General features: G+C 35.3%; 1 protein-coding gene across 1 annotated transcript in view; it reads right to left on the bottom strand.

Annotated features, from left to right (window-relative positions):
• Positions 1-5640: 5640 nt before the first annotated feature.
• LOC141514733 (filensin-like) overlaps positions 5641-14893 on the bottom strand; it is a 58280-nt gene continuing 49027 nt past the window's right edge. The window contains exons 7-8 of the mRNA XM_074225765.1: positions 7685-7770; positions 5641-6593 (exon numbers count right to left, since the gene is read on the bottom strand). Coding sequence (XP_074081866.1) covers positions 5653-6593; positions 7685-7770 — 1027 coding nt within the window. The 3' untranslated portion in view covers positions 5641-5652. The remainder of the gene's footprint in view (positions 6594-7684; positions 7771-14893) is intronic.

Here is a 14893-nt window from a genome sequence, read left to right as displayed (position 1 = left end):
CAGTTAATAATTAAGTAGACCCATATTCATTGGCCTGAAGCAACATACCTAAAATAAAATTTAAGGGTTATAAGTTCATACCATCAATTTCAGAAAATCACCATCATTTTATTCTTAAATAACCATTTCTTCTAAGTTTCTTTCCATCAATTTTTTTGCAAAGCTCATTTCCATCAACTTCTTTGTTTCCTTTTCTCTTGGACACTTCTCTCTTCCCCATTAAAAGGTTTTCAGTTTAATTTGATTTAGCTAGTATTTATCAAGGACCAACTTTGTGCACAGCAGTATTCTAGGTACTTCAAGAACCATATACAGATGAAAATAAGGTACTGATTGATACTCCTAAAATCATTCACCTTTCTGGATGATCAAAAACAGTTCAGTCTTATTTTCTTAAAGGTATCATAAAGCGATAATGAAAATCACATTCAGGATATGGTAAATGGTGTCAGCCTTCAGAGAAACAAAATCACACCCACCTGGGCAAATCAGAAAAGGTTTGGGGGAGAAATGTAACCTCTGAAATCAGCCTTAAAGGATTTGCCTTCAAGTTTTCAATAGATAGAGATGGAATGGAAAGTGAAAGGTGGAAGGAGCAAATGGGTAGAAATGTGAAACAAATATTAAATAGGAAGATCTTGTTGAGTTTTGGATTCTAGCTCCTAAAAGGCCATATGTCTCAAGAAAGGTAGTGATTTAGAAAGGAAGGGTCCAAGTCAAGAGTGATTCAGTCACAATCCATTGTCATTTTATCTTTTTTTCCCAAGTTGGCATGAGCTAAAAATAGTTCACTTTAATTTTACACCATTCAACTTTATGTTTATTGTGCTTAAAGGGCCTTTATTGGATATGAGTCTGAAGGGGTTTTTTTTTGTTTACCACCTATTTTATAGGGTTTTTTTTAAAAATAGTTGAGATTAAAATAGCAATGCTAACAATCAAATACATTTCATAGTCATGGTCTGAAAAATAAACCAAAGGATAATATGTGTGCTTGCCTAAGTGCACACAGAAATATATACATATGTAAGATATATACATGTATATACATAAATACACTTGTATATATGTATATACATACATAGGACTAACATGTGTATGTGTATCTACTAAAGAAACAGAATTCATCCTCATCCATAAAAGAAATTTTCAAAAATATCAGAAAGATCATGATGGATCAGAATTTAGAATTTAGATGAAAGCATACATTGATCTCCATTGCATCCTATAATTTTGCAAATCTCTGTAAAAACATTAAATGTCATATAGCAGCAAAATTATAAAATTATAAAATATTTTCACAATTATGGCATTAGCAATGAACATAATTAGCTTCTAACAAAAATTGTAAGTTTTGATATGAGAATACAGTAAATAAATTATATATATATTACATATATATATATAGCATTATATAAATATATATATATATATATATAAATCCTGGGTTCTCTTCCATTTTTTCACACAAGTATAAACAATGAAAAAGCATCCACTTAGTGTAAGTTTTTATGATAGCCCTGCTGCAAGATAAAGTTAATTTATAGTCATTTATAAAAAATAAAAATGAACATAAGCAAATGATGATTTAAGACAGGATGGCTTTGTTTAAATATCAATCCTTGTGATGATGTTTTATAAGTAAAATGAAGAAATTCTGTTGTAAATTAGGAGGTTCAATAAAAAAATTACCTACCAAAAATCATGTGGGATGTGCAATATATTCAGAAAAGTTATTTCCTATCAATCTACAAACTATTTCTAATCCTTAACAGAAGTAATTTTATCCTGATTACACTAGACAATGGTCATAAATGGGACACTAGGAAAAATATTCCCTGATTAAATATTGCAGTAAAACCTAACTCTTTGGGGAAAAAAATCATTAAAATTAATCTGAATTAAGGAACAGTCTGAACTGGAGAAAAATTTCCCCCAAAGGTATTATTTTGTTATTCTCTGTTACATGTAGTTGCTAAAGTAGGGCAACAAAATGTTGCCCTAGAAGGGTCTGTAGAGGATCTGCTTTAGTACTTAAATTTAATAGTAATAGTAAACCCCCTCAATCTCAATAAAATGAATGCTTCCTGAAAATTTAGGAATCTTCCCCAAACCCTGGGGGATATTTTTAAACTAGTAACTTGTTCATCAAACCTTTCTTTCCAAAAGTGAAAAAGTATTCTTCATCCCTTTTCAAGTTATTACAAATTCTGGAAAAAAGTCAACCTCATCCAATCCTTTTGCAAATTATTGTGCCTGAATTAATAAAAACTCTCTATACAGAGAAAGTGCTTGGGAAGCTCAGAGTTTCATATAATAGAAGTCTCTGGGTTTCAAACAATGTAGCCATGTGATACATGTTAGTAGGAGGTTCCAGGGTCCGTCATACCGTTTTCATTTTCACTGTAGTCAGATGAGACTCACGGAAAGAAATGAACCCAGATTAGAAAAGATGATGATTTAGTTTTGAAGATCCTTATTGGATATTTCTGACTTAAAAGATTTTAGCATGATGGTGTGATGGTGTCATCCCTTTCCTCCACAACCACCACCACAAAGCCTCCCATAATTCTGTTTTGTCTGGAGCATATTTCCAGGAATAATTAACACCTGTATCATGATAAACAAGGAGACGCAAAGTTTTCTTGTAGAATTTGAGAGCTAAATGAGACTATGCATCCACCTAGCCTTATGTCTGCTGTCAATGGAAATCAGAGAGGGGACCTTCAGCTTTGTAGAAACAAAGTAGTAACTCTGTAGGCAATAATAAACACTTTCTGATTGAGTGACAGGTAACATTGCTGAACAGAACTATCCACAAATAGATTTTTTTCACTGAATATTTGGTACAGTTGCTCTTCTGAGAAGTAGCTACAAAGTCAAAATGGTTAAGAGGGGGGCAGAGATCCCCTACAAAGTTTGGTCAGTATTCTCTTCAATCCTTATCCTGAGGGATGGAGAAGGAAGATAAAAGATAAAAGTAGTGGTAACAATTATTCATCAGGCTTCACCCAACAGGCCCTACCCCTTTTCCAGCACACGGGCAACGAAATGATTGAGGGAAACTGAGTCTGGCTTCATTGAAGGTTCAGCTCAAATACTATCTAAGCTTCTATGACTTTATAAATTATCTCAATCTGTGGTCTAAAAACCCCTGGGTATCACATTGATTGTTTGAATGACTGAATGATTGAATGATTGATTGATTGATCAAAAGTGATAAATATGATGCCTGCATTGCAGCAACATTCCCTAATGTGGCTAGAACCAGAATAAAATGTAATTGAGAAATATTTAACAGAACAAACTAAAAAAATAGAACATAGATAATATCAACATATGGGTTTTTCTTCTTAAGTCAATATGCAATTCACATGATTCTTATATATATATTGCTTAGTGGCCCTGATTCTATTTGGCATCATTACCCTAGATCTTTGCAGGGGGTCCATGAGGTCAAAATTATTTTTATAATAATGTTAAGATGCTTTAATTTTGAATGTGATGAATATAATTATAACCCACAGAAACAAAATTTCATCAGGATGTCCTCAATAATTTTTAAATGTCAAGGGGTACTAATACACCCCAAAATTTGAGAACTACTGATCTAATCTATTATTCTCTTTTTGTTGAGAAAATTTTGTTAAGATGGAAGAAAGATAAGTGTCAAAGATAGGACTAGAACCCTGGTCTCCTAACAGTCATGAAGCAAAAGGAAAAGGGAAAAAAAGTTTCTTAATATTTTCAGTTAAAAGTTGTTAAAGAAACTAGCCCATAATAAAAGCTATTTGTTAATGCAAAATACAAAGCCGAGGTATTTCACTCTGAGGCAAGCCTGAAACACTAAATTAAAGCATATTCATTCAATATAAAAATAATCTTACGTTCCTAAACCATACTCCCTTATTTTACATAAGAATGTCTATCTACACAGCACTAATGGCACTGAAAATCCTTTTAATGAAAAAGAATGAATTGCTTCCCCCCCCAGTACTTCAGTTGCAATCAAGTGATTCTGTGTCTTCTAATAATTTCCTTGCTGATCATACTTCATACTTGGGTTCTAAGCTTCTATTTGTGTTCCCAAAAACAATTTCCATCACTCTGACAGGCAATTAGATTATAAATATTTCACCACCGTGTAAATGAGTTGGTTAGTTACTCCTCCCTTCCAAAGAATTTTTAAAATATTTCCTGAAATCAAAAACCCAAATGAATTTAGAACAAATGTTTAAAGTCCCACAGAGAAAAATTAATTGCATTTAGCTTTCTATTGTACATGATAGAGAAAAACAATAGAATATGACATATGATCTTGTCACTTCCTTCAGCTAAAAATTCAATTTACTTGTCAGCTGCTAATTATTTTTAGCTAAAGTATTAATCCACTTAAGAACATTTACTCATTATTACTATTATTATTATTATTATATATTCTGAATTTTTAAAGGGAGTCTTGCAAATGTTAATAGCAAAGATTTGATTTCATACTGTGACTATAAAAATGGAACCTTAAAAGTAATAAAAAGAACAGGAGAAAGATCAGAGATGACAAGTTAATATATTTAGAGCTAGAAGGGACCTCAAAGACCAACTAGCTCAAACTCTTCATTCTAAAAAAAAAAACATGAGGCCCCAAGATGTTAAATTACTAGTTAGGATCACTAATGAATCCAAAAAAATGTCCTTTGCTTTTTCATAAAGTCCTGTCTTATTCTGTGCATTTTAATTTAATTAAAATTCAATTCAAACATTTATTAAACTAGATGCTAAGGAAGCAAAAAAAGAAGTAGACCCTACTCTAAGGGAGTTTGTATTAGCTGTGATGGTTGCTGTTGAGTCAGTCTCAACTCTTTATAAGTCTATGGGGGAGGGGGGGTTCTTGGCACAGACAAACAGAGTTAGGTGATTAGTGCAGGGTTATGCAACTAGTGTGTGAGGCTAGATTTGAACTTAGGAAGTTAAGTCTTCCTGATTCCAGGCCCAACACTTTAGCCACTGAGCCACTTTGCCCCCAGCTTATATTCATTCTACAATAAATAAATAACTACATGCTGTTCACAATTCATTGAGAATATTTAACTTTATTATTCCCTAGGTTTGTAATTTATAAGTGAGAAATTTTCAAATATACTATGAAAATATGATGAAACACTTTGCCCAAAAGCTTCCCCAAAATTTACCCAATTCTTATAACTGTCAGTTAAAGGTTTATAAGTTTTAGCTTCATGTTCATATAAAAACACATCTACCACAAATACATTTTGAAAGTTATAATGCTTTTATTGACTGCAAAATAAGTCAAATGATCAAAGCTAACTCTTTTTTTCAATCTGGAAACTAGACAATGATAATTTCTGAAATATAATACCTTAAACAGTTATGCTAGAAAAGAGGATTTCTCAGGAAATGTAAATATTTGACAGTAATTTCATTGAATAATGTAGAAATATTCATGTTCCATTTCTTATAAACATGGAAAATCTATATTCATCAAGGTCACTATAAAATTTTGCAACAATCAGCTAAAGAGAACTTTTTAATTTTAGGATTAAAACTCCTTTAGAGATTATAGAAGTATCAATTGTTATCCTACACAAAATATAAAACTCATTACTCACTCTAAAATAAAGCATCTCACTCAAAGACCTACTTTAATTTTGGGCCTAAAAGGCTTTTGTTTCCTGGTGTCTTCTTGTTTGTCTTTTCTATCATTGTTTCTACAATCACTGCTGTTTCTTCATAAGTCTGAATTCGGTCAGTTGAAAATTTCTCAAAGGATTCTACCATCTCTACCTTCTCATAAGTCATGGATTCATGAGGGGCTTTCTCTAGTAGCCTTTTATCTGCTGCCTCAGAAGCTTTATCTTTCTTGCTGTTCTGTGAATGATCTGTAGAATGTCCATTTGGACCATGTATGACTACTGGGTAGGACTTCACAGCCCCATTTTTCTTGGGAATGTCATCAATTTTTTCACCTACCTTCCCTTGATCTCTGTTTTTGCTTCCATTCTTTCCATCTTCAAAATGTTCTTTATATTCATCCTCATGCTTTTCTGGTTCATCTTCTCCATTTGGGCATGGGGGTTCAGGCAGCATAGGTGTTGGCTCCACATCATCACCATCATACATCTGCTCAATAGAAACAACAATCCCACCTTTTGCTGGGATGGATGAGGAACAAAAATCAGGGTCTATATAGCTGGCATCCCCTGTAACAAGTACATGACGTCCTTTGGTGTAGAGATCTGATTGAGGCTCAGCTACTCTGTCACTTCTTACTCCCTCTTTAATAATATTGTACACTTTCTGAAAGGCTTTGCTTATCTTTGAACCATCTGGAACATCCTCTGGGGCTATTTCTTGTTTCTGAGTCCCTGGTTCTTCATTCCTCACTTCCAGCTTTGTTTGATGATCATCTTGAAGCTGTACTAGGTCTTTGCCTTCTGCAGATTTTTTGACTGGTTGGTCCTCGAAAGTTTCCTCTGATTTGTCTTTAGCTGTGATCTCCTTTTTCCTTAAAGTTTTCTTTGGTAGACCCTTTTGTCTTGGTTTTACTGTTGTTATATCCTGTATAGCCCATGTAATATCTTAAAAAAAAAAAACCACTATTTTGAATATTGCCAAACAAAACAAAATATAAATATTTTACATTTTAAAGTAACCTAAAACAAATATTTTGGGATCAAAAATTAATGAAGTAAATAACTTACTATGTTTTCATAGGATTTAGCATAAGAAAATTCAAGAATTTCCTGACCAAACTCAATTTTCAGAGTGACTGCAATTTCTCCCTTAGGGTCCTGCTCAAAGTTATCCTCTTTGTTATTAAGCTTGCTGCATATAGTCTAATTAAAGGGTGTTTTTTTTGCATCATTCCTTTTTTTTAAGCATGCCTTAAAAGGGGGGTGGGTGGGCCCAAAGATTATATTAGAGAGAAAAAAGCTATGGTAACCAGAGATGCAATATTCTCAAACCCTCTAGAACTTCCTGCAAACTTCATTGAAAAACACTAAAAGAGAAGCCCTACTATTAGATATCATCATTACCATTTTCTGTTTTCTTCTAAAATGCTCTATTCATTCAAACCCTAGGTGGTTTGATTTCTGATTGCACATCCGTACTCTGCACAGAACTGCTTTGGTTTCTGTCTGTAGTGTTTTAAGTAAAATGTTCAATTATTTAGTGTTACAGACATCTTCATTACTGCCATTCTAAGTAGATTCGTCATTGAGAAACATCACCAAGAAGCAAAATAATGCCATTTCATTCTGATGGCAAGTTCCATTAAATCATACCAATAAAACAAAATTGTCTTTTGAGAGATAGGCCAGGTTTGCAAGCAAAACCTATTTCTATTTCATTTTGAAATAAGGCAATACACTGCAACCACACATTTCCCTTAGCATCTTGAATTAAATGGTTCTTGGTGTAATCTGCTGCTCATTCAGAACGACATCTGGGCACCTCTCACTATAGATTACAGTCACTTATTTAGCACCCACTGAGTACTGGGTGTGAGGGAGGAAAGCAATACTCATACCTGACATGCTCCCTTAATAATATTTTTAAGAGGAAATGAAAAGACATGCAGATAAAAAGTCTGAAACAAATTTTCTCCTCACTTCCCAAAAAATGAAAGGATTTGTTTTTGATGGAGAGGAAGGTAGAGGAGTATTACCTTTTCTGTTGGAAGGTACGTTGTAAGAAGTGTGGTAGCTCTGAGTAAAAAGTGTGATCGGTGATTCCACTATAGCACAATTCAGTCTAACAAAGACAAACAGAAGGAATTTATTTCCACAGATTTTTCTTCAAATAATAATGAAACTTTTTTTTAAAACCCAGGGAACAAGATTGTTCTTTAACAAAATAAAAAAATGCTATATATATATCAAATTGATTGTGTCATTGGTAATTTCAAATAGATATTTCATTCAATAATAATATAATACACATGTGATTATACTAAGATTGCAATCCATCTAAAACTTAGCAGGTAAAATTTAAAGTTACTGAGACATTGAGATTAAGGTATATGCCTAGAGTCTCAATGTGAAAAGCAATATAGGCCTTCCTAATTTTAAAGAAACCACTCTCTCTGCCACCCAGGACTGCTTCTAATGATATATGGAAGATAAGATTGATAGAGAGGGCCTCATATCAACATGAGTCCGCCCTCTGCCCCCATTCCACATGATAGAGTCCATCCAGGACAGAGGGGGAGCCTCCCATGATGTTGGACAGTTGCTGGATGATACCCACCTTGCTGAGAAAACACAGTGAATTCTCACTCAAAGGCTGAAAACATTAATTTCTCAATATCACTAGTTCTTAATCTGTGTTCATAAAAGTCAGTCACTGCTAACTTTTACTGAGTATTGGGTTAAGCATTGGGAATACAAAAAAAAAAAATCCAAAACCCTGATTTCCAGCATCTCACAATCTAATGGGTAAGAAAATACACAAATAATTATGCATATAACAAGATAAAATTGGAGGTAGTCTTGGGAGATAATATGATTAAGAAAGACTGAGAAAGGCTTCTTACAGAAAGTAGAACTTTTGTTGAAACTTGAAAGGAACCAGGGAAGCCATGAGGTGGTGATGAAGAGGGAGGGAATTCTAGGTTTGTAGAGACAACCAAAAGAGATAGTTCCAGGAACAACTAGGATGACCGCATCATTGGATTACAGTGGATGAAGGAGAGTAAGAAATAAAAAGACTGAAAAGGTAGAGGGTTTTATATTTGATCTAGGAGGTAATAAGAAAATGGAGGAGATTGAGATGTAAGAAGACTGAAAAGGTACAGGGTTTTTATATTTGATCTAGGAGGTAATAAGAAGTGGGGAGAAACTTGAGGCAAGGGGACCAAACAACAGAGTACTTCAATAATCCAGACACAAGTTGATGAGAACCTGGACAGGATGGCTGTGGCATCAAAGGAGATAATAGAGCATATGCAAAAAATGTTCTGAGGGTATAAGCAGTAGGCCTTGACTACTGATTGAATTTTGGGGGTGACAGAGTTGAGGAAATTCTTGGAAATAGGAAATACGAAGGCAAAAAGAAAGTAGCAAGGTTCAGTCCCAGAATTGCCTAGGTAAATACATGGTCCCCCACTGCCATTGCGCTTCAGCTATAAACCACATCTGCCATGAGCCCAAATCTCTTCTTCCCCTTCTGGAAATCCAAGGGAGAAAATGCTTTAGAAAAGAGTCGCCAAGATATAAAGATGGGTCTATATAGGCTGTAGAATAAGGTTTTTCTTTCAAGTCAAAGAGTCTGTCACATCATCTGATTCTCAGACATCCACCCAAAAAAGATAATTCTAGTCATTCCTTAGCAATCACTCCATTCATTTAGCCAGGAATAAGATCCATCCCCTATAATTTTTAATCAAATAGCAAGGCAAGGAATATTATCAGCAGCTCTCCTGATCAGCTTTCCATTATATATACACATTCTATTAAATCCAGTGTTTAGGTCTGTCCATTATGTATGATACTTTTTTATATTAAGAAATTATAAGATAAGCATTTTTTAAGCCAAAGTGAAACCAGCTATATTTCTTTGCAGTATTTTCCCAAGGCCTTGGTGACAGCTTAATATTCTTTCAAGTCCTACTGGTTTCAGCATTAAATACACAGCTTCCTCTACAACATAATACATTAGTCACAATTACTAGAAAATGTTATACCAACCAAAGGGAAAGAAATTTAGGAATGCTTTCATTTCTTAAATATTCCATAACTCAGGATCACAATCATAACTTCTAAGCTAAAGGAAAAAACCCCGCTTCTTGTGGAGTTTTTTTGGTAGTTTTCCCCTTCCTTCACTTCATTATGACATCAAGAAAAATATAGAATATTTCACAGCTAAAGTCCCAGTCCTAGGCCTCACCATGTTGTGTGGAAGATTCAGTATTCTCAAAGACTTTACCAGTATATAAAAAAGTAAAGTCAGGGGCACCTAGGTGGCACAGTGGATAGAGCACTAGCCCTGGAGTACCTGAGTTCAAATCCGACCTCAGACTTGAGAACTGGGCTAACTAAATTTGTAGAGACCTTCCACCAGAAGTGTGTCCAGTGACTAATGGTTTTTGAAGGAAGAACAAAGAGAATTATGGAGATGATCTACAAAGGTATGGAGGGTTATGTGAACCTGCATCAATGAACCACACCAGTGAAATTATACTTCTTTTGAAGTACAGAAGTAAACTGTTTCAGGAAGCTAGGAGCCAAATATATAGACAGTTCTGGACCTAGAGTCAGAAATACCTGAATTGAAATACTACTTCACATACTAAATAGTTGCATGACACCTGGGCAAGTCACTTAATCACTTTCTGCCTCAGTTTCTTCATCTGTAAAATGTGGATAATAATATAAACTATCTTTCAGGGTTATTGTTGTGAGGATCAAATGAGACATTTGTAAAGTACTCTACACACCTTAAAATACTGTTTAAATGCTGGCTATTAATATTATTGTTGAAGCGGTGGTTATTATTGTCATTCTCTTGAGGAAGAGCTACACAAAGACTTTTTACCTCTGGAAGTAGAGTGCTAAGAATGCAAGTCACTCAGTGACCAAAATTGAGATGAGGAGCTATAGAAGGAGGTATTGGTTGGATTTTCTTTCATGCCCTTCTAACTATCTCCATCCCAGGAATATGTCCCACTGGAAGAGAGTTACTGCTTTGTTGAATGGAGAGGTTTTATGGAAACCCAGTTCCTGATTCTCCCTTGACCAGGAAAGAGCTGATGGAAAAAAAAAATTAGAAAATAAAACATCCCAATGGGAGTTCCCATGAAATAGCTGTCAAAGTTTCAGGAGCCAGGAGGAAAAGTTCTACAAGAGTATAAATCAATCCAGAATATGAGCGGACCTGCATTTTTCTGTCTAAGACTTTGACATATAAGTTAATCATCAACTATAACCAATGAGCAATAAAACTTCCCTGATAAGAGTCTCTTAATATCTTAATTATTGATTAACAACTTGGGACTCTTAGCATTTGGGTCTGTTAGGACAATAACATATCAAGATCCAATCAGGACAATAATTTTGGACAAAGGTCCCCCAGAAGACTAAGTGAGTGGACTGAGGAGGTGGTTTACTGCTATTGACAGGATTATACCTTTATTCAAAACTGAGGTCTCCCATTAAATCAGTAGCTCCTCTCCCATCTTAGTAACCCTCAAGTCTATCATTAACACTTGGCATGCAAAAGAGGCAATGTTCCCTCCAACTTTCAGAGACAAGTGAGGATCAGGGCACAGATGTTAACCACAAGGGGGAAGGTGATAAAATTTTGCAGTAGTGGGACACAGGAAAGACATTTGCAAGATTTCTTGTTTAATTTTCTTGGGACCAGATCAGAGGATTTATCTTTGAGACACTCTAGTCATAAATCACACATGCACACACACATATTCATACAAACACACACTCTTTCTATCTCTCAATAATCTCAGTCTCTTTATCTCTGTCTCTCCTTCTTTCTCTGTCTCTCTTTGTCTCTCCATTTCTACCTCTGTCTCTGTCTCTGTCCCTGGATGGCTGGCTGGTTGTCTCTCTCTCTCTCTCTCTCTCTCTCTCTCTCTCTCTCTCTCTCTCTCTCTCTCTCTCTCTCTCTCTCCCCCACCTACTCTCCTCCTTTCCTACATATACATAAACCAAACATAACCTCAATATAAATAAGCAAAAGAACAACCCAAGAGAGGCCAATTATTTCTTATCTACAGTAATTCTATCTAGAAAAGCTTATTGTGTATGCCTCTTTAAAATTATGTAGGAACGTGAAGTAGATAGAGCATTGACCTTGGAGTCAGGAGAACCTGAGTTCAAATCCACCCTTAGACATTTACTAGCTGTATCATCACTCTGAGGAAGTCACTTAGCAGGAAAGAGAGTCTCTTCCCTGGGCAGTCCTCCTGACTGCTGTTTAAAGTAGCCATGAGAGAGCCTAATTCCAGTTGTATAAGAACAACCTAGTTTAGGAATTATAATAGAGTGCTAGTAAAATATAAAGTGCTTTGTAAACTTAAAGTCCTCATAGACCTGGACATGAAAGAGACCTTAAAAGTTAGCTAGTCTGATCTCCCTATTTTATAAATCAGAAAATTATGGCTCAATTTAAATAACTCAGTGCCATAGGCTTAGCTATCAAAGTGAGGGAAAAGCCTGCTTCTTCTTGGTTTGAGGAAGTTAAATAACTTGCTCGAATTGGTACAGGTAGTAAGTGGCAAAGTCAAAACTTGAACCCATATCCTCTGACTACAGATACGGCAATTTTTCCCCTGCCCTAAATAGATTCTCTGTTAGAAAGGCCTTGGTGGCATGGAAAAAAATCTCGACTTCTCAACATCATATTCTCTGAAAGAGTATTCAAATATCTTCCCACTAAAAGAACAATTTACTCTTTTCTGGAGAGAAAGTTAAGCCAACTCCTATATCCAATCTTAACCCTGTCCTCTTCTAATGATGTCATATGGAATGTCGCTAATCTCTGATGTTTCACCTAGTGCTATAGTACCATAAGAATTTTCTTGATCTGCTGGGGAGACATAGTACAACCCTTAAGTCCTTTGACCTAGAGTTCTTTGCTAATGATGCTTTTTGGTGTACAACTAATGAAGGTTCTACCATTCTTAGCTCACAAAAGAACTGAACCCATCTTCAGAATACACTAAGTTTAAGTCTGGTGGGGCAAAAGTTCTTTAAAAGAAGTGCATACTCCAAATTCAACTAAAATATACATTTTTACATGTGTTACTTTGCTATCCCTCTCCACCACTGAAAATACAACATCTGAAATTATTCTTTGCTTCAAAAGAACTGGAATTTCCTTAGTCTAGATATTCTCTTCCCCAATACAATTTATAACCCTTCCATGTGGTAGGGGACAATAGCTGCAATGAATGAAAAAATTCACATTATATGTCCTTTGTAGTGATGAGCCTCTCTAAAGTTAATTAGAAGGGTCCTTGTATAACAGTTCATTATTTATCCATATTTCAAGTCTTTCCAGTTTGATAGTCCTGAGAAAGTTTGAATTCAATGAACATAGCCTCCCCCAAAAAACCACTACCCCAAAGAGTAATCAGAATAAGACATTGATTGAAGGATCTGAAACCCAGAATGTTTTTCTTTTTTGTTTTGTTCTTTAGTTTTTTGCAAGACAATGAGATTAAGTGGCTCACCCAAAATCACATAGCTATTAAATTTTAAGTGTCTGAGGCTAGATTTTGAACTCAGTTCTTCCTGACTCCAGGGTCAGTGTTCTATTCACTGCACCACCTAGCTGCCCCAAGAATGTTTTCCATTTAACTACAGATTTTGCTTAGTAATAAATGATTAGAAATTTAAAGATCATATTTGGACAAGAACATGGCAAAAGGGAAGCACATTAAAAAGTCCTCCAAATCAATGCAAACATTTTGAAAGCAGTTTGAAATTTTGTAAATGAAATGACTAAAATGTCCATACCTTTGACCCAAAATTCAACTACTCGACATACTTCAAGAAGGTCATTGGTAAGAAGAAAATGCCCATTTATATCAAAATATTGGTAGCACATATTGAGATGGTAAGTAATTATAAACCAAGTGGATATCTATCAATTGAGGGAAAAGGAAATGTCTAAACAAAATGTGGCAAATTCATATAATGGAATATTAGTTATAAGAAATGGCATAATAAAGACAGAGAAAGATTTCTATGAATTAATACAGAGTGAAGTTAGCAGATCCAAGAAAGCAATAAAACAATGACTACAAAAATGTAAATAGAAAGAACCATCAAAAAAACAATCAAAAGTAAATGTTGAAAGAAGGACTATGAAAAGACAGTCCAGGCCACACTTTTGTAGAGGTGGGGAGTCCATGGATATAGTACATAACACATAGTTTTTTAACTTTTTCTAATTATTGATCAGTTTTTACTAGTTTCTTTTTCTTTTTTTAATTTAGAAACATTATTTCTTAGAAAGGATGGCTCTCTTTGAAAGGGAGAAAGATACTGTGAAAAATTTTGATAAAAAAATCCCTTTAAAATGTTATTTTAAAAAAAGAGCAAGAAAGATTGGGGTGTAGCCAAGATGGAGGCGTGAAGGCACCATTCCCCGACAACTCCAACCCCCCAACCCCCCAAAAAACAAACAAATGAGGGCTCTAGCCAAAATTTAGAGGGGCAGAACCCACAGAAAGACTGAGTGATACATTTTCCCTGTCCAAGATAACTTAGAACCTCCACAGGAATGGTGTGCTTCACCAAGACCTGGGGTGGGAAAAAAAGCCACTGTGCAGCCCAGCCCAGCCCAGCCCAGAGATCACCAGCAAAAGCTTGAAGGGGAGAGGAAAGAACTCTGCTGTACCTGGGTGAGTGTGGAGTGAGGAGTACCAACCACAGAACCTGCAGGGATAATCGGGAGAAAGTAGCCTGCACCCCCAGAGAAGGTAAGGGAAGTCTGCAGAGATCTCTCAGCTCTTCCTGGGGCAGGACTCTGCTGTTTGCCTACACAGTTTAGGCTTCCTTACTAAGATAGCTGGATCCCACCTTATAGCCTCAGGGCAGAGGGCAGTGCTGCGGTCATCTACATATCAAAGCACTGGCTGGAGAGCTTAAGACCTTGGAAAGAAGGATCTGACCATAGAGAATTATTTCAGTCCTATGGAAGAGCAAAAACACATACTCTGATGATGATAAAATCGAAGCTTCTGTATCCAAAACCTCCAAGAGAAATAGAAAATGGGCTCATACTGTGGATGAACTCAAAAAAAGACTTTGAAAAGCAATTCAGGGAGGTGGAGGAAAAATTGGGAGGAGAAATGAGAGCAATGCGGAAAAATCATGAAAACCAAATCAATAGCTTGGTGAAAGAAATACAA

The sequence above is a fragment of the Macrotis lagotis genome, chromosome 1 (genome assembly GCF_037893015.1).
Source record: "Macrotis lagotis isolate mMagLag1 chromosome 1, bilby.v1.9.chrom.fasta, whole genome shotgun sequence".
Lineage (NCBI taxonomy): Eukaryota > Metazoa > Chordata > Mammalia > Peramelemorphia > Peramelidae > Macrotis > Macrotis lagotis.
This window is presented reverse-complemented; position numbering and strand designations above follow the sequence as displayed.